The sequence below is a fragment of the Lissotriton helveticus genome, chromosome 9, assembly GCF_964261635.1.
Source record: "Lissotriton helveticus chromosome 9, aLisHel1.1, whole genome shotgun sequence".
NCBI lineage: Eukaryota > Metazoa > Chordata > Amphibia > Caudata > Salamandridae > Lissotriton > Lissotriton helveticus.
The window spans coordinates 789,403,887-789,428,507 of NC_136070.1; the positions used below are offsets into that span (position 1 = coordinate 789,403,887).

The 24,621-nt window shown below is 46.0% G+C and overlaps 1 protein-coding gene across 1 annotated transcript in view; it reads left to right on the plus strand.

Moving 5' to 3' along the window:
- Positions 1-24,261, plus strand: part of LOC144782975 (bone morphogenetic protein 2-like) — a 72,251-nt gene extending 47,990 nt beyond the window's left edge. Inside the window, exon 3 of the mRNA XM_078662194.1 lies at positions 22,758-24,261. Coding sequence (XP_078518320.1) covers positions 22,758-23,656 — 899 coding nt within the window. The 3' untranslated portion in view covers positions 23,657-24,261. The remainder of the gene's footprint in view (positions 1-22,757) is intronic.
- Positions 24,262-24,621: the final 360 nt, after the last annotated feature.

Here is a 24,621-nt window from a genome sequence, read left to right on the forward strand (position 1 = left end):
CCTCATAAACACTAGGAATGGCTCAATGCAAGAGTAATAAGATAAACGGAAAAAAACCAGAAACACAACATGAAGAGCTCATACTCTTGGGGAATGCAAGATTCAGTAAAGTATGCGAAATAAGAGAGGAACTAAATTTCTGAAATGCATTGCCTTAACGTTATTAACACTCAATCCAAGTTTTTGGCATTAATGTTAAAGGCATGAAGATAGGGCCAGTTTTAACGCCAGACAGCAGATAACTGTCTTTACTGTAAGCATATATAACTGTAAGCACCTATTTCTCACTTTGTGCTTGACTCGGATATTTAGATCAACTTTGCGAGGGAAAAAAAGTCCTGCTCATCTTTTGGATCAATTTTGCAGGGGAACAAATACAGCAGTATTACTTCTAAAGGGCCAGCGATGTGCAGCCAGGGTTCTCAGCACAATATACAGAACACAAGATTCACTTTTTAACACTTACCAGTACCGAGGACAAAGCACCAGATCACATATTTGTACATCTATTCCTACGTGTGATGAATGGGAAAGGGTGGGATCTATGCCTGTTAATGACAGATGTCTGGATTCGTGCGGAGATGGAGACTTCAACTACCAAAACTGTGAAGCTGAAACATCACTGGCCTACAGTGGATATTAGTAAGCGTTCCCCATCTAGGGTTCATCCCCTTCAGCACTGCCAAGTGCCCTCTTGAATGGGGGTTCTTTGTTCACAATAAATCCCAAAGACATCCAATTTTTGAATGTTATGTTTTTAAATTCATCAAATCAGTGGTATTCCTGTCTGTGACACCACCTTATTCAGAAAAATCATTCATTCTTTTTTGTTAATCAATAATGACATTCATTCTCATGTCATCCCATCCCGTCCCAATGCATTTTGGGTTTAGGGAAGCCCTTCATCAGGGGAAAATGTTCTGAAAATCAATTACATATACATGAGGAAATAACGAAGAAATATATCACTAAATTTCAACTAGAATACAACAAATATTTCCTGAAGCGACTGTACAAAAACATACTCATTCTTGACACCTTCTTAAAGAGCAATACGTCCTGTTATCATGCTTAAAATCAATGCAATATTAGAAAGATCACAGTGTCACCGTGAAATAGTCAAAAGAACAAGCAAGAACCGTACTTGAAAACCACGTGTCCCAAGTAACCCTCATCTCAAACATAAGAATCAAATGAAAATAATATAAACGTTGTAGTGCTCAAACTCAGCATGTTTGCAGTCAAGTGCCAACACAACTCTCATAGTTGAAATCAGTCACGAACATAACATGTTGTGCCTAGGACAACTGCATGCAATGTGTCTTGTGCAATCGAAATAGTCACTGTAATTAACCATCAATGTGCAAGCGCATGTTTTACTAGCTCTGTAGTGGTTACAACACAATCAACAAAGTGATCCAAAGAACGTTCCGTGTGAAGTAAGCTGTGAAAAAAACTTGGAGAAAACACCAACAATGAAAAACTCTACTTACTTCAGATGCCGCTCGTGAGCACACTGCCTTGCTTAACCACATTCCATGCTTATGATGAGCCCAGCTCATCATGAGGCACAGTGGAGCTGTGCTCATGACGAGCTGGGCCCGTCATAACAGGCGCGGCACTGCCACGCGCAATTGATTCCCCGCCTGTGTGGGAGAATCAATCAGTGGGCAGAGTCGTGACGAGCCCAGCTCGTCATGAGCACAGCTCCATTGTGTCTCATGACGAGCTGGACTCGTCACAAGTACCACTGCGTCGCTGCCCCACCCCTCCCCCACCAAGCCGTGGGGGAATCACAAATTTGCTAGCATTCGCAACAAGAATTTGCAATTCTATTAAGGACACGGAGGCGAGGATTATGCTTCTCAATCTTTATTGAAGCTCACAGCAGCCAATGAAAATGCTTGCTTTTCATTAATAAAACGTTAAACAACTACACATCCCTTCATGCTTAGCACCTAGGCACGCCCCCTTAGTCCATAAGAGGCCTCTGCCTGCCGCCATCTTCCTCTTTCTTTAAGGCGAACAGCTCCAACAACAACTTGGATAACTTGGTAACTCCTCCAACGTGGAAGAACATAAACTTTTCAGGCGTAATATCCTGGCAGTCGTCGACGTTCAGTCATTTTTCTTATCTAACCTGCAATAAAGGATATGAGACCGTAACCACCATAACCACTGGGTGGGCAAGCATTTACACATAACATGCCAGGTGGGATAATCCTCGCCTCCGTGTCCTTAATAGAATTGCAAATTCTTGTCGCGAATGCTAGCAAATTTGTGATTCTATTGCAGGACCGGAGGCTTCGGATTATGCTTGTTTAACGCTTATTAAATACAACAGAGGTAATATCCCCCACCGGCTTATAATAATACATTTTAAAAGTCGATTCTGACGACCAATCTGCGCTACGCATGATATCTTGTATACTGGAACCCAACATAAATGACTTTGATGCCATGGCTCCCCTGACTGAATGAGCACCAAAAATGGTGACGTCAACACCAGCTTCCTTCATGACATAACGAAGCCATCTGGTAATGGTGGCAGCTGCCACCGCTTTAAAGGGCTTTTGTATGGCAATCAATAGTTGAGAACAGCCCTGCGGCCTATTAGCCGCTGTACCTTCCTCATAAGTTTTCAAACATTAAACAACACATAACTTGTCATTCTCTTGAAAAGCATTATATGAAATATGACGAGATAATGTCTTGGTGCGTCCTGAAATGGAAAAAGAAACTCCTTCCGGAGTAAATACTCTACCTGTAACCTCCAGCGCCCGCACGTCCGATGACCTCCTGCATGCCGAGAGGCAGAGTAACATGGCTAACTTAGCTGACAACTGCTTCCTGGATAAAAGATGGTTTGCCGGCCATTTGTCAAATAACTCCAAGACCAAAGACACATCCCACAACCCGGTGTACTTGGGCTTCGGTGGGTTAGCCACCCTAATTCCCTTAAGCAATTTGCACACCACTGGGTGCATGCCTATCGGTTTTCCATCTAGCTGAGCATGGCCAGCTGATATGGCTGACCTAAAATTATTGACCGATCTATAAGCCAAACCCTCGGAAGCCTTATCCGATAGGAAATTCAGCACGTGGGGTAAATCTGCCCCCACGGGATCCAGATGTCGTTCCATGCACCAATCCACCCAGTTCTTCCAGGCTGAGGAGTATCTTTTCCGTGTGGATGGTGCCCAGGCCTGCTTGATGAAAGCGCAAGTCCTGCTCGAAACACCTGGCAATTGCCACTGTTCCCTGAAAGCCTCCAGGCCATCAGTTGCAGTCAGCCATTATCAAGGGATGCCGTTCCTGATGGGGGCCCAGCAATAGCGTCTCCGATTCCGGGAGGAGCCTGGGGAGATCGCAGCTCCACTGCATGAGTTTGGGGAACCATGACTGTGACGTCCACCAAGGGGTCACCATGACTACTTCCGCCCTCTGCCTGATCACTTGAGACATCGCTCTGGGGATCAGCAGGAAGGGGGGAAAGGCATACTGCATCCCCTCCGACCAATCCTGGAGAAATGCATCCGTTGCTTGCGCCATCGGATCCGGTCTCCAGCTGAACAATTTGGCTATCTGATACGTTAATCTGGAGGCAAATAAGTCCGTCTTGAACGGACCCCAAATTCTCTGCAGCCATTGAAACACCTTCGGGAGCAACTTCCAGTCACTGTAGTCCCTGAGGTATCTCGAGTTCCAGTCCGCCACCTGGTTGGACTGACCCAGTAGATATTCCGCAATTATCAATATCTGATTCTCTAGACAGTAATGCCAAAAGTCCTTGGCTATTTGCACAAGCATTGACGACCTCGTCCCGCCCAACTTGTTGATGTACCTCACTGCTGACACATTGTCCAAACGCAGGAGGATACAACAAGATGTCTGCCTCGGGGACAACGTCCGCACCGCAAACGACCCCGCGAGCAGCTCTAGACAATTTATGTGAAGCGAAAGCTCCTCCGGAGACCATCTGCTACCTGTGGAGATGTCTCCACAACGAGCTCCCCAGCCCCAACGGCTGGCGTCCGACTCTATTGTTATCTCTGGAAGAGAGCCGAAGATAGCTCGACCGTTCCAGGCGTCTACATGACCTAGCCACCATTGCAGTTCGGTTCTCACCTCTTGTGTGAGAGGTATGCTGTCCGAATACGACAGTCCCTTCTGTAGGTGTCTGATCTTCAACTGTTGCAGAGCCCTGTAATGCAAAGGGCCCGGGAATATCGCTTGTACTGATGACGCCAATACTCCTACCACTCTGGCAATCGCCCTGAGTGAAACTGTCTGACTGTTCAACAGTCTCCTGATTTCCTTCTTCGGGTCCTTCAGCTTGCCCTTCGGGAGGCATAGTTGCGCTGTCATGGAGTCGATTGTGAAACCCAGGAAATCTATCACTTGAGTGGGTACCATGATTGATATACTGGTGTTGATTCCAAAGCCCAGGTTTTGAAGCAACGTTGTCGTCAGAGTGAGGTGTCGCAAGAGTGTCTGCTGACACTGATCCACTATCAGGATGTCGTCCAGATAGATTATGAGGCGTATACCTCGTTCTCTGAGGTATGCCACCACTGGTTTCATCACCTTGGTGAAGCACCGAGGAGCCAAGGAGAGCCCGAAAGGCAGAACCAAATATTCGTACCATCGGTTTTTCCTCCGGAATTGGAGATATCTGTGATGCGGGGGAAAAATTGGTACAGAAAGATAAGCGTCCTTCAGGTCCAGCCGGACCATCCAGTCTCCTACCTGCAGTAGATCTGTCAAAAGATGGATGCCCTCCATCTTGAAGTGATTGTATGTTAGAAACTGGTTGAAACCTCTGAGGTTCAGAACCAATCTGTTTCCGCCTCCCTTCTTCTGTATAACAAAGATATTGCTGCAGAAACCGCGAGGACCTTGGTGGACCAGTGCTATCGCGTGTTTCTGCAGCAACTCGGTGATCTCTTCATCTATAAAACTGAGATCTTGTTGGGAAAAATGGAGATCTGTAGGAAGCCCCGATTGAACAGGACGAGAATAGAACTCCAAGTGAAAACCTTGAACTGTTTGTAACACCCATGCGTCCTGTGTAAGCTCCTGCCACTGCGCTAGGCAGTGTTGAGTCCGTCCCCCCAAAGGAAGAAGATAAACCTCTGCTACTCTCACCTGAGTTCTGCTGGTGTTTGAAGGTCCCCCTGTTGTTATTTGATTGATAACGGCTCCTGTCGAACCTCCTGCGGGAGGTGTAGAAGGTTCCACCACGGGTGGAGTCGTACTCGTTCCTGCCCCTGCCGAAGTCGCCTCTTTGGGAACCTTGTGGACCTCCACGGCCTGACGAGCGGCCCCCGCCTCGTCCGGCCCTGTTAAAAACTCTCTGGCTGAGAGCTCTCTTAATGCCTGACTGAGCCTTGTCCAGCGCCGTAAAGGTCCCCACATATTTGGAGACGTCCTTGACAAATTTGTCCCCAAATAATTGACCCGCTGCTAGGGGTCCCGGCTCAGCATCCGCTAGCTCGGTCAAATTACTATCCATTTTCATGAGTAGCGATTTCCTCCTTTCTGATGAAATGGCACAATTTGCGTTGCCCAGCAAGCAGATGGCTTGCTGGGTCCAACCAGCCAGCACGTCCGGGTCCACAGGAGAGGAACCCTCTTTGGCCGCCAGAGCCATCTCCAGGATTTTGGCCAAAGGTCCAATTGCGTCCAACATTTTGTCTTGGCATCCTGACCATGCCCTATCCAAACCTCGTTTGGGGTCCTTCGAGAACTTCCTCAAGAAGGTCAAAAGACTTGCGTCAATTTCTGGTGTCTCCGCTACTTTGTCCGGGTGTCCGGGCGAGGGCATTCCGACTTAAGACGATTCCTCACTTCCCTGGGGAAGTTCCGCCTGAGGTTGTCGTGGATATATGCCGCCACCGCCGGAGGTGGCACCCAGTCTTGTGATCTGGGGTGCATGATGTCAGATGGATCGAAGGTAAAAGGTGTATTTACCTTAGGAATATTGACCTGTGCCGTCTTCGCCATCTTTGGAGGAGGATGCCCCTCTGAGGTATCCGTGTCTGTGTCTGTGGTAGTGTTCGTGTCAGTGTCCATATCTGCATGGACCCTACGTTTTGACTTGGCCTTGCTGCCAGAATAGGAATGTTCCGCCGTGTCTGGTAGGGTAGCTAGGGCCTGTGCATGAGGCCATGTGGCAGCGTCAACCGACGGTTGACCGGAAGTGGATGCGTCCGCTTTCTTCTTTTGTGGCTTATCATAGCCATGCCTCTTGGCAAAGCCCTCCAATTGTTTTCTGATTGGGCGAAGGGCTGTAGCTAGGGCTTGCTGCACTGTCTGTGGGACTGTAGTCTCCATAGTCCTATTGACGGACGACTGTACAGATGTGTCCAAAGCGTTGACTAAATTGTCCTCAAGGACAGCTTCTTGCCGTCCATCATACACCTCCCCCTCCGCATACTCTTCATTGTACTGCTCCCACTCCGACATTGCAGGGGTGGTTGGTTTAAACTGCACCTCAATGAAGTTATTCACTGAAAACTGTCCAGCCACCAGGAGGTTCAGGGGGGGGGGGGTCAGCCCCTTAAGCACACCCAATTTAACAAGTTCAAACCCCCTCAGCAAAGCTGTAGTCACAGGGGTCAAAGACCCAGGCCAAAATCAATATACACAGAGCGTGTGCGCACTACAAACACTGGCCACAATATTTTACAACCTTTCCAGGTGTGTCACTAGAGCAGAGGGACCACCGGTATGTTTGTGCATCAAAAACGCTATGACTGTCAGTTGGGGATTCGCGCCGTGACGTGCAGCCCAAACGCGACTGAAAACCTACTAAAAGGTAGCCCAATTTCAGCGCGTTTAGGCGCACGCTGTGGCCGAGAGCCACCCGGACCCTACTCGCGTCATCGGCCTATCAGGGATGCCGTATGCGCATGCGCGAGACGCGCTCTACTGGGGGAACAGCCGGGACAATGGTAGAAGGCTCACCGTGTGTAGCGCGGCGCCCGTCTGCTCCCGGTCAGCGACCGTTGCTACCTGGCGCCGCTAGGCGCTCTCAAAAGCCACCGAGGAATGAAACAAATCGCTAGGCGCCGCGACGCTAGCGTTCGTGCACAACACCCCCTGATACTCCGATTGACCCCGCAAACAGGTAAACTCGATGAACAATATTTTGCTCAGTACAAATCTTGTCTAATCAGCAATATTACTCAATAAATTTAGCATTGTACTAAATAATCTTTAGCATAAGCCACACTCAATTAACATCTGCCAACAGCAGAGGGAGGAAACAACGTGCACTTAACTCTTGCTGTGAGCAGCAAAGAAAGAGGAAGATGGCGGCAGGCAGAGGCCTCTTATGGACTAAGGGGGCGTGCCTAGGTGCTAGGCATGAAGGGATGTGTAGTTGTTTAACGTTTTATTAATGAAAAGCAAGCATTTTCATTGGCTGCTGTGAGCTTCAATAAAGATTGAGAAGCATAATCTGAAGCCTCCGGTCCTGCAATAGAATTGCCCCCGCGGCGGAGGGGCTAACAAAAGTGAACTGGAAAATCGGAAAAGTCAATTTAAATAAAGTTCATGGAACATCCCCTTTTCAAGTGCAGACCAGTGTCATGATTGCCAGCTCCGCTGTTTGATTCAAGATGGCCGCCCAGTACTGCGCATGCGCGAGGAAGGTCAGGCAGCCATAAAAGCCTGACTTCCCCTTGACTAAGCGCTTCGCGTTTTAGTGTTCGCTTCTCCCGCGTCACTTCCGCTTCGCCGAGTCACCATCTCTCTATTTTGCTTCGGGATATCCTCGTTCCTGGCTTCCCGGTTTGTTGTTACTTGTGGGGTTCATTTTTCCCCGTAAGCGTTACTGGCTCTCTCGAGCTCCCTCCTAAGTTTCTGGAGCCTTGCTGTTGGGGAGCGCTGGGTTGTTAAACGCTTTGCTTTGGCCAAATTCCCTCCTTATTTTCCCCACCCTCCAGCCTCGCTACTCTCTCTGTGGTCTTGCGGGCTGGCCGGGCTGTCCTCTCTTGGTTCCACTTGCCGGCCGGACACTCTGTTCCGTCGGCCAGCCAGACTAGAGCTGGGGTGGCTCCGTTGGCCCTCCTGAGGCATCTTGGGAGTTGTAGTCTCCACTCCCTTTAACGTCCCTTTCCTCGTATTTGTCCTCCTCAATTATTATTATTTTGCTTCACTGGACTCGAGGAAACATCGGGTTTCGGCAATCATTGCAGCGGCATCCTATCTGAAGAACAGGTACAGGCGCATAACAACTGCTCTAATTCATTTACAGCTTTCTGCCCGCTGATTGAGGTTACCATTGCACTGGTTAGTGGAGGAATATCCTAAACTCCTTGTCCCTGATGGTGTTCTAGGGTAAGCTCTGTGCATACTGGTGATTATCCCTCTATACATAGATATATAGCTGGTACTGAAAGTTCTTTACATTTACAGGGCAAGATTAGTTGCACCTTCATTGAAGACCAGAGCCACTAGCAAAGAAGATACAGCCACTTTCTACAAAGAGTATCCTCGTAGGTAGGAATAACAAGACCAGTGAATATTATTGAGTCTTCCTTTTGTGTTTGAATGCCATTTGTGATGTGATGTTCCTTTATTTTAGAGTCTGTGTACTGCCAGCCTGACGACCTCCTATCCAGTCCAAGGAGCCTTCCCCTTTCTTTCCTTGTTTTGTTCCCTCCTTTCCCTCCATAACACCCCTGTGCTCTAGGGTTTTATAGACACGGGAGGTGTAGGGGGGAAGGGCTTGGGCTTGTCATCAGTTCCGGGCACTCCTGCAGAAACATCACCTGGATCCTTACAACCAGCCAGTATCTAAAGTCCGGCGGTGGCCATCTTAGAGCATGTTGCAAAAAGATATTTGAAAACAGGTGGGGAAGATAACCTTGCCAGATATGAGGTTGAAAGTGGTAGAACTGGCTATTCAAAGTGTAAAAACAGAAAAATCATGAATAAAAATCCAGAAAATGCTGGAGTTCAAACGCTAACCAACCAGTGCCAAAGGACCAGCGGCGGCCATCTTGAAGTATGTCACAAAAATATGAGAATCATGGAAAAACAAAAGCTGGTGAGAGACATCACTTAACCAGATGTAAGGCTGTTGGTTATAGAACTAGCTATTCCAAGTGTAAGCAGAAAAATAAAAGTGAAACACAAAAGAATGGTTAAATAAAAATAATCATGTGAACAAGATACCCTGCTTAATAAGAGCCAACATGTGAACGAGATACCCAGAAGTGGTGCAAAAGATGCAAGTGATCATTTAGGGGCATATGTATCAAAATCCCTAGTTGCGAATCTCAAAATGCAAATTTTTGCGATTCTCATTTTGAGATTCCCAATTCGCGATGTAAATAAAAAATCACTAACGAATTGCGATTTCTTAAAAATCGCTAAAAATTCTCAAAAACTCGCTTTGCGATTCCTTAATTGCGAAATTCGCAAATTAAGAAATCGCAAAAAATGGGAATCTGCAATACAGGTGCAGCCTGATGACATCACACCCAGGAAGTGGGAGTGACTTGCTGCACCTGATTGCCTGAGCCACAGTCAGAGGCTGTTTAGAGAGTGAGAGGAGTGAGCACAGCAGAGGAACATCTACAATTGAGTCCCAGAAACAACATGAGGGCAAGGAGGGGGGAAAAAGGAAGAGGAAGCACAAATTTAGTGACAAGGAGCAGGAGGTGCTCATTGAGGAGATGGTGTGCATCCATGAGCTTCTCTTTGGAAAGAAGGCACTCCGGGTACCTGAGTCCAGGAAAAGGAAGATCTGGCTGGACATCCAGCAAAAAGTTAATGCGGTCGGTGTGATCCATCGCATGGTGGAAGAATTAGGAAAAAGATGGGACAACATGCGGCAAAGGTCGAAGGAGAGGGTGGCAGCCAGGCTGAAGGAGGCCAACAAGACCGGGGAGGAGCATCCACAGCAACAGACCCAACACCCCATGAGGAGCTGGTGGAGTCAAACCTCCTGCCTGAGAACATCAGTGGTGTGCCTGACATAGACAGCTCCGACCCTGCAACCAGCAGCCAAGGTAAGATGCATGCAAAATATAGCCACACATATCCCCATCCCATGCACACAGTCAGGAATGCACCAAACCCAAAAAACACATGTCACTCCGGTCCACTTCTTACAGCACACCCATCAATGCATCATGGGAGACGTAGTCAGATGCATGATAGTGTGTCCATGAGACATAGCAAATTAAATGCAACATGTGATTCAGTGAAAAGGGGAAAAGAGAGTGTCAGAAGTTAGTCAATACAAATTGTAGAAACTTTATTGAGTGCAAAATGCAGACATTGTCACAAACTCATGAATTCCCCTTTACATCCGCAGCACAATCCAGGACACTGGAAGACAGTGCAGAGGGTGAGGATTTTGGAAATCCTGAGGACCAGGCTCATGACGGGGACTCATGCGACGACAGAGAGCCCACACCAATCACACGCAGGAAGCGCATAATTGTGCCCCCACTGCCTACATTGGAGGCCACAAGGGAGGAGAATGAACAAGCAGAGACAAGGCAGGGTGTCTCACACATGCATGGACAGAACACCCCCCAACTGAGGGAGCCAGGAACTAAAACACGCAGGTGAAGGGCCAGGACCAGCACTGCCACAGTAGAAGATCCCACAGTCTTCGCAGGTCTGGAGAACAGCATGCTGCAGGTACAGCGCCTGCAACCAAAATCATTGAGGTCAATAAATAGGCAGCTCTGCAAATTAAACAAAAATCAGCACTACATGGGGAAGGGCATCATGGCCATGGCAGGTGCCATATGTGACCTGTGTGTGACATTGAACCGTGACCAAGTATCCAGGGACAGGGCTGCCCAACATGCTAACGCCAGTCTGCACAGCCACATCACAGCTACCACCACAAGCAGCAACTTGACCCGTCGCAGCATAAGCATGCAAGTAGAAATGTCACACTGCTGCCACGACATTCGCAAGAGGCCTGGGGCTGGTCACCAGTGCTTTAGAACAGATGCAGATGGCAAACACAGGTGTCACAGCACTCATGGTCTCAGGGGAGAGTGAGGAGACATCGAGCAGGAGTAGCTACACACCAACATTGCCAGATACAAGAAGGCGGAGTGGCAGACAGAGTGCAGCACCTAGGTACCCAACGGAGGGCACTCAGCCAGGAGAACAGCCAGCAGCAGTCCGTCACCAAAGGAGGTGAACTGTACACTAAAAGAGTCGCGCCAATGGGTGATGTAACCCATCCCTACAAAGTCCACTGAATTTTAGGACTACCTGCACTGTGGACATAACATGTGCTGTGGATAGCAACAGTCATTGTGTTTGTCAGACTGTGTGACACACTTTCATAATGCCGTTTAAGGTATGAATAAACACAGAACTGATTAAAATAATTATGTTGCCGCATGTCATCCTTACTCACCTAGAAGTAGTTTTGTGTGATCTCAGCTCATCTCTGATGTTCGGCAGCTGCCCCAACTCAATATGCTGGTCTGCCAGGGGGACCTGGGCCATCATCGTCCGATGTATCTATCAGTAACGTCAATTGGGGTGCCTTTTTTCATTGCCATGTGGTGGAGCATTGCACAGCTTGCCACGATTTTGCAGCAGGTCTCAGGGCTGTATTAGAGTTCTCCTCTGCTTTTATGCAGGCACCTCTTTAGGATCTCAAATGTACACTCTATGACACAGCACGTAGATCTGTGTGCCCTGTTGAATCTCCTCTCCCTTGCATTGGCTGGATCCAGATACGGGGTCAGGATGAAGTCCCGCACTGCATAGGCACTGTCACCTGCAAGGATAGAAACAATAGGTGAGTCACTGCCGCCACCCCCCTCACAAGATGTACTGTATGGATGGATGTGTGCCATACATTTACCTAGCAGGTAGCCCTCACCAAATTCGCCAGCACTCAGACGTCTGTGTATCCCACTGTGTCTAAAGATGAAAGAGTCGTGAGTACTGCCTGGGTATTTAGCTACAATGTCATTGATGATGTTCTTGGCATTGCACACAACCTGTATATTCAGGGATTGGTAGCATTTACGGTTTCGGAAGACATATTCATTTGTTGATGGGGGTTGAGGGCCACATGGGTCCCATCTATGCAGCCAATAACGTGGGGAAAACGTGCAATCTGGTAGAAGTCCAGTTTGGTTTGCTGAAATGCCTGTTGCTGTGCTGGGGAAGTATATGTGATGTTGTAGCCTCTGTAGCATTGCATCTAAGAAGGCATGGAAGAAGCGCAACAGGGCACTCTGTGAGACCCCGCCAGCCGCTGCTATCACCCCTTAAAAACTCCCTGAGGCCAGGAGGTGCAGGGAACACAGGACCTGCACATGGGTGGGAATTGTTTGGGTCCTGCGTGTTGGGTGTTCCAGATGGGGATTCAGCTCCTTAATCAGGTCTAAAATGGTCTTTGGGTCCAGCCTGTACTTCTCATGGATCTCCTCTTCAGTCTGCTGGAACAGAGTGACGTGCAGTCTGAAGATCCGTTCTTGTCGCATTCTCCTCTGTGCTACTGCCCGAATTTGCAGCCTCCTTGCTATTACATAGAGTGCTGCCATTGTGGGAGAACCTGATGCATTGTGGGCTGGCTTAAGTAGCATGCTCCTGGTTACCACCTGCATGTACTTGGTGGTAATTGCAATTTGCTAATTTGCGAATTTTCATTTTTTCACAATTTGCGATTTTTTCATACATTTCATTGAGATTTCTAAAACTGCGATTTCTCATTTAGCGATTTTCGCCAGCTGAGAAGTCGCAGTTTGAGAATTTGCACAGTAATTTGCAGAATTATTGCTTCGCACATTAAGGAATCGCAAAATTAGCGATTCCTTAATATTGCGATGCGAAGATGTCTCATACATCGTGTTTAGCGTTTTTTTACTCGCAAACGCTGTTTTTTTGCGATTCGCAGCATTTGCGAGTAAAAAATCTTTCATACATATGCCCCTTAGTGCTCTGAGAAAGGTGAAGATGTGAAACAGGAAACAGTTCATGACAAGAGAATGAATGTCATTATTGATGAACAAGAAAGAAATAATTATTTTTCTGAATATGTGGTGTTACATGTTACAGACAGGAATACCACTGATTTGATGAATTAGAAAACTAACCTTAAAAAATTGGATGACTTTGGGATTTATTGTGAATAAAGAACCCTCATTCAAGAGGGGCACTTGGCAGTGCTGAAGGGGACAAGCCCCAGATGGGGATCACTTCCTTACATTCATTTTACACTCAATGATCAGAGAGTGTACCCTTCTGCATGCTCTAAATTGAGTAACATTGGATATTGTATTTGAATGGTTACGTGACCCCGCATACCAGTGACTACAGTAGATATTACCATAGACATCAATGGCAATAAAGGTCTTTGCAAAGGTGAGCCCTGAGGCATGCTTCACAGTGCAGAAAGTTGATGTACTGGCTTCCTTCAGTCTCCTGCTTCAGAGCGAGGCAGGGCAGGCAGCTTGGGACAGACAGCCCGGGCATAAATACATAGATTTGTTTAGAGACACAATTGTAGCTTTAAATACATCGATCTATTTAATATTTGAGTAGGAATGTGTAAGAATTTCAAAGGGCTGCTGACCCAGAGGCCTAATGGAGAAACCGCCCTGTACCTGATACAAGTGATGGATATAAGGCCATCCTGCATTTTGTGTTTTACCTGAGGGTTAATGCTGCAGTCTTAATCCAGAGCGTCCTGTCTCTGTAACCTTTGTAATAGCCCGTCTCTTTCAAGCCTTATGAATGCAGGAGATCGTCTATAGGTTTGGGACGGTGTTTTCGTCCCCCCTACCTCGCCATGCTTATATGGGGATCCATAAGATTTTGTTACACCACTCACTTCCAGGGGGCTCCGTCTGGGAAACTTTCCATCAACTATGGACCAACCAACTTGGCTACACGACGGACCCAAAATCTGTAGACTATGTGGGAGCAGCAAGGAGGACTTTACTCATCTAGTTTGTATCTGCCCGAATTTAGCCCAAGCACGAGCAGTCTTCTTAAAAAGGGCAATGAACGAACGAGGCATAAGTACGTGTAGATCGGCGATTATGTCAACTTTGAATCCAACAGATACCCGTTTGAACTGTTTACTATTAAAGTTCCTCATGGCTCACGCTCAAGCGTTAAAACATAACCAGGCACCCGGTCCACATAAGGTCAACAAAACTGCGGTAGTGCAGTGAGAGGGCTCTTTTGAACTGAATAAATATCAGACATCTTGGAACTATAAATAAAATGGATTGCTTAATTGTTTTTAACAACAAATTTTAGCACTAGACTTAGAATGAATTAATAGAGAATTTATCCATATAAAAGGAAATTTTAAATGAGTAGTTGATTTTATAAAATTGTATTGTTATGGTTTTAATTAACTGAAACAATAAAACTTTTTCATTTCACTCACTTCCAGTGCACATTCAAGCATGCATGTAAAGCAGGTGTTGGGCATGGAAAAACATCCAAATGAAATTGTCCATGACGCACGCTGTTCTTTGTTTTTAAAATTTAGCTTGGGCATATTTGCTACCAGAGTATAGGTTGCCAAGTTTGCTGCTATTTTTGGGCTGAATGCTGCACCTGTGAGTTTAGAGCGTGGGTGACACTAATGCACCTTATGATATTTGGCACAAAAACAAAGCACCTTTGATCTAAATGGTTTGTTCCACTATTCCAGCAGTTTTCAATTGTAACTTGCACTAACGCACTTGCACTTTGCTATAGCATGGACAATCCTACAATCTACATGGCAGTGGCCAGTTATATTCTGGCTGCCTGGACAGTCAGGAAAAGACACTTGACAACCCAGACTTAAGCTAGTGTTCCATTATGCTTACTTTTCACTGCCATAAGCATAGGTCCATTGTTCCGCAGATTGTCAACTAACCAATGGAAATATTGTCTTTGATATGATAAGGCTTTTCTAAGGCACAGCACATTATGGACATCGATTCACCAAAATGCAGGGGTAGCTACAGTGACATCACATGTACTTCGACCTCAGTGATGTCACAGGAAGAGACATCATATGGCGTTTAATGTCTTCCCAGCGGTGATTTCATATGACCTTTGACCTTGGTGATGTCACAGGAAGTACATCACTAAAGGAATACATTCTACAGTTAGTGCAACATTAATAAAATAGACATACCATTCATACCTTTATCATATCATCCCATTTCTCTTCCATTACCCATCTCTACTTCTCACAGTTCTGCCTCAGGACCCCTCTCACCTCCATATCTGATATCTACTTATCACCTTCCTTCCCCATCTTTCTCTAACCTTCTACTTTTGATGTCCTACTCATCACTTTAATAGTTTTTCTACATCACCCTGTGATGTGTTCTCTCCTAGTTCACCTCGTAACCACACTATAAACAACCCCCACTCTTATTCTCACAGTTCTATTACGTGTTCCCTCCCACTAACAATTCTCATTACTATTGCTAACAATTTCCCATCATATTTCCCTTGTATTCTCTCACCTCTGTGTCAGACAGGTTGGCTCTCTTCTTCCTCCTTTCTTTGTCCACCCTTCGCTCTAATTTGGGTTCAGAATGTGCCTCCTACTTCCAACTTTATCACTCTAATTTGCTCCGATTTCTCTCTCCATATTTCACGTTCACCTACATCTTTCCCATTTTCCCTCCCAACTCCACCTCTCTCATTATTACCACCATTTCCTGCACTGTTAGACCAGCTGTCATGGGTTCTCTCAGTTCGCTCCCATACAATCTTCACCCTTATCTTCGATAACTAATTGTAGGTCTTTCTTGATTCGCCCTCTCTCTAATCGTCTGCTATCCCTCCCTCACCATCCCACTTACCTAAAACATTCTGATTCTTGTATGACTTAACAACGCATGCATTTACGACACCTCTTTACCATGCATCCATTTCCATGCAATACCTTTACCAAGCATTGCCTTTGTAATGCAAGCCTTTACCATACATATGCCATTACCATGCATGCTGTTACCACAGAAGTTAAGTGGTTAGAGCCTCTGCACAACTTCTCACACCTCAGTGATTTATTAACACTAAAAGTCCCTGATTATGGGTTGAGTAGAGCAGATTTCCTGTATGGGATGTGCCCCACACAATCGTGAGTAGGCTGTTGGTCCTACACCTGGATTTAACACGTTCTGGGACATCAGAACTAATTTTAGCAGATGGAAAATCCTACTGGTAAAATCACATTAGCAAATGACTGAATTGCAGCCTGGACCTATTTAGCAGCCCAGCCTCACTCTCAGGCAAATTGGGGCGGAAGCATGTAATGGTCTCCCGCAAGCCAACGTCTTCCTTTTCCACTCCCACCCATCCCATCACCTTGTCACCCCAAACTGAAGCACCTAAACATATTTACCAACTGCTCAGAGCAGGTGTTAAATGTGTGTGTTACACCACTCAGAATAGGAAATACTGTGCAGAAGTCTGCCCTGTAATTCACACAATTATTCTCCATTCCAAGGGGTTTAACTCAGAATTGCATGGTACTGGTGAGGTGTTACCGCAGGATAGTGGAATTTACGGGTGCAGAGTTTGCGCCCTAACAGTACCAAGCAACTCAGAGTTGGAGATACAGGGTCATAAATATGTCATTGAAATGTCACACAAATACACAATCAAGCTAACAGATCACTTGGCAGCAAGGCTGTACTGGCTGAGCCAGGCATTGGGCATTTCACTGGGAGGCTGGAAGGGTGGGATGCCGGCTTTGTAACTGGGGGCTGATTTTGTAGGGATGTATGTCCCTACAACGCATGCTTTTACAACGCATGCCATTGCAACGCAGGTTTTACAACGCAAGTTGTTACAACGACTTGCGTTGGGGGGCGCTGGATAGTGAATAGTTTAATTTACTATTCCAACTCCAGTCCCCGTGGATAGTAGGGAAGGTGTTGGATAGTAATTAAACTATTCCCTATCCTAGAGCGCCCTCCAGCGCAATTCGTTGTAATAACTTGCGTTGTAAAAGTTGCGTCGTAATGGTAGTGTGTTGTAAAAGGTGCGTTGTAAAGGAGGTTTCCCATTTTGTAGCAGTGCAGCAGTTGTAAAAGCACCGCTGCTGAGTTCCTTGAACATTTAGCAGTTTTCAGGCAACAATAAAAGTGTCAGGTTAACTCTGATGATTAATGTACTAGCTGGAGAGAGATCCAGTTGTCCAGTGGCAGTTTGGACTCATCTAAGGTAGCGCAGAGGGTTAATATGCCTGCTGTAGGAACATGTACCATGCATTTCACAGAACAGTATAATATTTGCATAGCTCGGTAGCTTAGTGCTTTTGTCACAGAGAGCCCCCTGTTACTGTGCAGTTCGTAAGTTACAATTGTAATCGTGCACAGTGAGCTATGAACTGCCATCAAAGAGCTGCATGCAAGCTGAATGGCACAGGTTAGAAAGTTATGCTAAAACGGGTCTGTTTGAGTAGAAATACATTCTTATTATTAAAGCCAACCCTAACCACTGTGTTTTTTTCTGAAACCTGAGTTTGTGCTACCGAGGACCAAGCACTCCTAAAAAATGCCTCCCAGTGTGGATGACATGTGAATCCTACCCCTAATCGTCCCCTTTCTGTTATGTTTACGCTTACTGAGCTTCTGATTTACTCCCCTCCCCGCCCCGCCCACCTGCTACCTTCAGAGAAGCCCTTGCCAATGCCATCACCTCATTGGCCCTTCAGGCAGCCAGCTTTAACATCATGGGGGATCTGAATCTCCACTTAGAGTTGCAGGAGGCTCCGGATATTCGTGTCTTCTTGAGTGATATGGCAGCGTGCCAGTTAGATCCACACACATAGCTGGCCATCTTCTGGTCCCAATCTTTTCAAATCTTCAGTCCTTGGAGGTACTGCCACCCCTCCCTATGCCTTGGACAGATCACTTCCTTATCCAGATGCGGCTGTCGCTAGTGGGCCCTAAATTACAGCCTCACTGCATTTCCTCACTCAAGCGCCCCTGGCATAAACTGGATCAGGCTGCCTTTCTGGCCACCTTAGGCACCCAGCGCCCAGAGAGGTCTGCCAATATGGACGAGGCTCTGTTGCACTTTTAGGGGTGGATTACCCAAGCTTTGGACACATACATCCCGCTTAAACTTACTTACCCTAAAAGCACACGGGTCAACATTTGGTTTAAGGAATCCTTGACCCTAGCTAGGAAAAATTGCAAGGTCTTAGAGCGAGCCTGGAGGCGATCCTATGACCCTCTGGCTAAAACAGAGTACAGGAATGCGATTAAGGTTTACCATAAATTAGTCCGCAAGACTAGGGCTGCACACTATACCAACCTGATAACCTCAAGCAATAACCTGACTAAAACCATCTTCTCTCTTCTAAAGGACCTGGTAAAGCCCTCTGCTGCCACAGACAGCATCATATCTTCTAGTCTGCAATGTGAAGCACTGGCCAAATTCTTTTTGGAGAAGGTAGAACGTATCTACAGCAGCTTCCACCCAGGGTACATCCCTCGGGGCACAGGTCAGAACGTGTCAGCAAGTTCTGAGTCTCGTGAGCTCGCAGTGCTCCCCCCTGTTCCCCATCTCCTGCCTCAATGCCTGGAGCGAATTAATCTATCCCTATCCTTGGCGGTGGTCCCTAAGCCTTGGAAGCACGCCAAGGTGGTGCTCCTATTGAAAAAACATCACTAGATGTATCCATGCAAGAATACTTCCGTCCTATCTGGCTGCTTCCATTTCTGTTCAAAATCTCGGATTCGTATGTCATTTCCATACTAACTTCCTATCTGGACGCCAACTCAATGCTTGACATTTCTCAAAATGGATTCCGACCTCGGCATAGCACCGAGTCCGATTTGCTGGCAGTCATAGAACAACTACGGACCTCCTTGGATGCCGGCAGAACCACAGCATTAATCTTGCTGGATTTGAGTGCGGCCTTCGACGCGGTCTCCCATGAGATCGCGCTCCTACGTCTGGAGGAAATCGGTGTCAATGGCAAAACCCTTTCATGGTTCTCATCCTTCCTTTACGATCGGACCTTCCAGGTTTCGCCGCCTCCCTTTCACTCTCGCACTCACCCACTGTGCTGTGGGGGGCCTCAGGGGTCAGCATTAAGCCCTACTTTATTCAATATCTATGTGAGGCCGCTGGCTCTGCTGGCCAAAACCCAGGGCATCTCCCTTGTGTCATATGCAGATGACACCCAGCTGGTGTTTGCCTTCTCCAACAACCCTAGCTAGGATATGGCGAAATTTAGACAGGATCTGACAGCGATCTCGGAGTGGATGGCTGCTAACTACTTGCAACTTAATTCGTCCAAATCCGAGATCCTTCTGGTAGGTAGAGATTACCATCTGTGGGGCAATGAGTTGTGGCATCCTGCTCTTGGAGCTCCCCCATACCGAAACCAGTGGTGAAGAACATAGGTATAATAATGGACAGTGATCTCACCTTTGAGATCCATACCAAATCAGTGGCAGGGAATTGTTATGGATTGTTGCGGGGCCTAAAACCTATACTAGGTCTCTTTGAATCCAAGATTCGGCAACTGATCATCCAATCTTCTATCATTGCCAGACAAGATTACTGCAATGTGCTTCTTCTGGGAGCCAACAAATCCGCTATAAAAAGGCTGCAGCACGTTCAGAATGCAGCTGCTTGCGCAATATTTGCCCTCTCCAAACATTGTCATGTCTCCAGCCTCCTCTGTCGCCTTCACTGGCTCCCCCTTGAACAGAGAGTGTGCTTTAAAACACTGTACATCACCAACAAAATCCTGTTGGGTACCGGCCCCAGAATCATGAGTGATTTATGTTCCTATTATGCTCCCACAAGCGTGCTGTGCTCGGCAGATTTGCTCCTGGCCAGAGTCCATCGGATACAGAGGGCCAGAGCGAGCGGTTGATCTTTCCGTTTTTTGGCTCTCGCCCTCTGAAACTCCCTCCTCACCCACATCCGCAGCACCCCTGATCACCTTACCTTTAGAAGGCTGGTGAAGACCTGGCTATTCACCCAATGTTTACCTCTCCTCTGTTCTGTCGTCTCGCCCGGTGTTCATCTTAGTGCTGGGATGCCCTGTTGCTGGGGCAGCCATGCGCTCTGCAAATACCTTAACATAACATAACATGTAAAATTTTGCATACACTGATTTACACTCATATGATTCATTGTCTCTGTATGTGTGTGTGTAAAGTTTTCCAACACAGTGATATGAGAGACGCTATAAAACAAAGGGAATACTTGGAAGCGATGGCTATGGAAAAATGAGGGATACTGTTGGAGGGTGATAGTGAGGGAATCATTGAAGTGCCCAAAAAAAGATTGTTGAATCCTGATGCACTGTAAGGTCATCATTTACTATATTTTATAATCTAATACAACTGACTATATGCTGAAGAATGTGGATATATTATATAGTAAAATGCACCACGTTTGACATTTGTTCCCCAATAAAACACCCTTGTAGTGGTCAGGGTCTCTGGCTATGTACCGTATGGGGGCTGGTCTGACAAAATTTGCCAGGGCTGCTTTGGGTTCCCAGTCCAGCCCTGCTTGGTATATATGTAATGCTGTTGAATGAACAAATTCACACATTCGTTTGCATATAAGAATCAAATTAAACAAAAAGTCAAATTAAACCTCTTACTGGGACTGCCATTCTGTGATTCCTGGCAGGTTGCAAAATTGCTTCGTTCTGTAAAAGTGTAGGTAACATACCAGAAAGAAAGCTGGAGTCCTGCAACACTGGGAATTAACCGCAGGCGGAGTTCGCGGAGTTCACAGAGTTCGCGGAGTTGCACTACGCGAAGTGCAAACAAAACTCTGCCGCACTACGCGGAGCTCCCCCAGCGGCGATATGGTAGAAAAATCCTGTTAGCAGTAATTGCACAGTGCCAGATACTTGTCCGCACTGTGCAATCATTGCGAGAACAGCACCATGCACAGCGCTAGCTTACCTTTTCTGCCGCTTGAGTAGATTTTTACTCCAGTGGCAGCTTTCTCAACTCAGACGGGCAGTTTCTCAACACGAGCGGTTACGAGCATACGTGACCACTCGCAATGAGAAACCTGACCCCTGCGTTGGGAAATCTCGCCAGGAGATTTATTTTCTAAGCTTGCGTTCGCCAAATTGATGTTATCAATCGTGAACGAGGAAAGATCTTGCTGGGAGGTGGATTTTCCTCGCTCGAGCTCACCAACTTGAATTTGGTGAAAGTGATCGAGTAAAAAAACTCCGCTGTGCAAAGCAGAGTTTATTGGAACTCCACAAGCTCCTTATAACGCGGAGTGTGGGAAACTCTGCAAACTCCGCGAGCGGAGCAGAGTTCACCGCCTAGGGTTAGAAGCAATACGGGCCAATCTAGAAGCATACCAAAATCCACAGCCTGCAGGCCAAGCAGACTCGTGCTTGGTGAAGACTGGATGCCCCAAAAGGTGTTGCTAAGCAACAATGTAGCTGTTCCTACAAGTTGAAACATTTAAATGTTTTAATTTTGCTCTGTGTACAACTGCCTTCAGAAGCGGCTTCTATAAAGAGTGAGGAATTAAAATGCTTATTCCTCGATTCCTGTTGCTTTCTTTGCAGCCTTTGAGGCCAGGGATCGCAAATGAAGTGCTGGGATTGCAAGGGGGCAAGCTAGGGGGTTGCAACTATGACCACTGGTGGACCCTAAAGGACGACCATGCTGAACGTGTAGTGTGAATTATGGAAACTGGTGACTTTAAATAATGAGAGGGCTTCTGTTTGATTTTAAAGATTTTTTTAATGACAATCTGTGAACAAGGGCGGACGCCCGAAACGCATCAGATTTTGTGGCTCCAAAAATAAATATTTTGTGCCAGAAGCATTGGTATTCGTGTTGTCCTTTGGTTTGCCGTGAGGAGGTGCCGAGACAGCGTATATAAATTTATGTATTTATTACTGTACAAATTAGTTTGTTGTACAATGGAATATTTATGCTAGCATGCCATACAGGTGACTAACGAAACATATTTTGATGTTTGTTTCTTGCCTCTTTTCCCACATCACCTTCAGTAGCAACTGAGGATCTTTTAAAATGGGTGCATGCACTTTTGTGCCCTGTGGTGCAGAGAGTGATACCTTTTTCCTCCTGTGGGCATCGTAGAAGGGGTGCTTTGAAAACAGGGAGCCAAATAGCAGTCTTGCATTTTAAAACATCATTTTCTATAAATGTGGTCATGTGTCATATGTTATGAAAGGGCACTGATGACAAATTCCACTACATTGAAGATTTAACAAGTATACCTCTCAGCAGGAGAATTAGAAGGTGTTCAACCCAAGCAAATGGTTGAGAACCTGTTACCAAAAAGAAATGGTTCTATCATGATGCATTTTTCAGAACAATTTCGCTGCGAAGCAGGACCTGATTGGAGTCCTCTGTTGGCGATCAAAGTGCAAGTGTTTTGCTGCCATTGGCGTCCGAGCACTGATGTAGAATTCTGCTTGAGAGGGCCAGGATGTGATTTTAGATCCAACTTTAATTAGACTCTTTGAGTGACAAGGGAAAAAGAGTTGGAGTTGCACCTCAACTAACTAATGAGTGAGGCACCTAAGACAGGCTTCCCTATTTCCTGCTCCTGTTCTTATGCCCTTGCTTTCCCTCTTTTGCTCCCCCTCAGAGCTTCAAAAAGACTCTGGTGGTATAAGCACAATAAAAGCAACAATTATATGTGAAAAGACGTAAATGGAAAAACCTGGTAAGCCTTATTTGCTGTCACCATCTACTATCCATGTTATAGCTATATATCTAATTGCTTTTTTTTTTATTTCACAGAAAGTCTCTCCTTCAATGAGGAACAGAAAGAAGAAAATTACCAGTGTTTTCATTTCAATATATCCTCCATCCCTCAAGATGAGGAGCTGAAGGGCTTGGAGCTCCGATTCTACAGTCGAAAATTGAAAATCCAGGAGCACAGCAGTTTGCAGCGAATTAATTTGTATCATGTTACAGACGCATGTTCATCCAAAACCGAGGGAATGTTGTTAGAAAGCCGTCTGCTGTTTTTGGATCAACCAAAATGGGAGAGCTTTGATGTGACTCCTATTCTGAAATGGAGGTTATCTAGTGGAATTGACTTCCAGTTTCAGGTGGAGGTGCTAATGCCCAATGGTGGCCGCCCCCTTCATCACCAAATTGCCAACTTCAGAGTGAGGCGATCTGCTGGAGAAGATGAGACACAGTGGGCTCTAGAGAGACCTCTTCTGGTGACATATAGTCATGATGGAAGAAGTCAACCATTCACCAACAGAATTAAAAGAAGCCGTAGTCATATAGGAAGATCCCTCTGGGATCTGAACAAGAGAAATAGGATGCTCCTGAGCTCAAGAAATAAAAGAACAGGGAAAAAAAGAAAGACCAACTCATTGTGTAAGAGGCATCCCCTCTTTGTGAATTTTAAGGATGTTGGGTGGAACACATGGATTGTGGCCCCCAAGGGATACCATGCATTCTTCTGCCATGGAGAATGCCACTTCCCTTTGGCAGACCATTTTAACTCATCCAGCCATGCCATGGTACAGATGCTGGTGAACTCTGTGAACTCCTCAGTGCCAAGGCCGTGCTGTGTGCCCACGACACTCAGGTCCATCGCCCTTCTCTACTTGGACCAGGACGAGAAGTTGGTGCTGAAGAATTACCAGGACATGGTGGTGGAGGGTTGTGGGTGTCGATAGATTCCACAAAGGACCCAAATAAGCAGTGGAAGGTGGGCCTGTTGAACAATTAGGATACTCTTAGAAAAGCTAGTATTGCTGGGACAGAATAAGTCACAACTTGATAAAGCAGCAGAAAGTTGCTCATGTCAGCTAGGTTGACCATGAGAATGGCAGTAAGCAAGCTGCAAAGCAGGAAGTGTAATAAATGTAACAAGAAGAAACTAAGCACATGGAGAAACAGAGTGGAACCATGCTTGTTTTGTGGTTGCTGGTTCTCACCATAACCCAGCCTGACTCTGACTGTATTGTTTTAAATCTGTGGGGCATGAAAGCTTCCCAAAAAGGGTGGCCCAGCAATCATTGGGTTAATAATTGATGGTTTTTAAGTGGTGTTTGTCTTTAAACAATCTTAATCCATATGTTCAAAGGATTGCCATTTATGTTGCAAAGACTGGAGAAAATGTCTCCAATATACCTCATCAGTACCATTTGACTCTGCCCTCCCCTCCCGGCCCACTTGGCCCTCCTTGATCGCTGATCCTTCTCTGATGTCCAGGTGCACGCCGACTTTCACATAGTTTTCCTGAGGGCATCGTAATAACTAACACCTAATATGATTTAAAGGTACAGGGTAATACATCTAATTTATTTTAAATATATATATTTTAAAAAGATTTGACAATTGGTTGAAGATTATTTAAAAATGATGTAAAATTATTTCTTCTTTTTCAATGGAGTTATTTTCTTAAAACAAAAAAGTGAGGGCAACTCTCAGTGCTTACCGTCTTCAGAGGATGGGGTCTTTCCTCTGTATAAAAAGTGAAAAATATTTTAAAAGTCGGTATGTTCACAATTTTTTTTTAAAGAAAAGAAAACCTTGAAAATAAGATTTTTGTTCTGAGAATCATAATTTTTAAAAAATCTACGAAAAGTCATCTAATGATCATTGCTTCCAAATCAATATTATTTAAGAGACCTCCTAA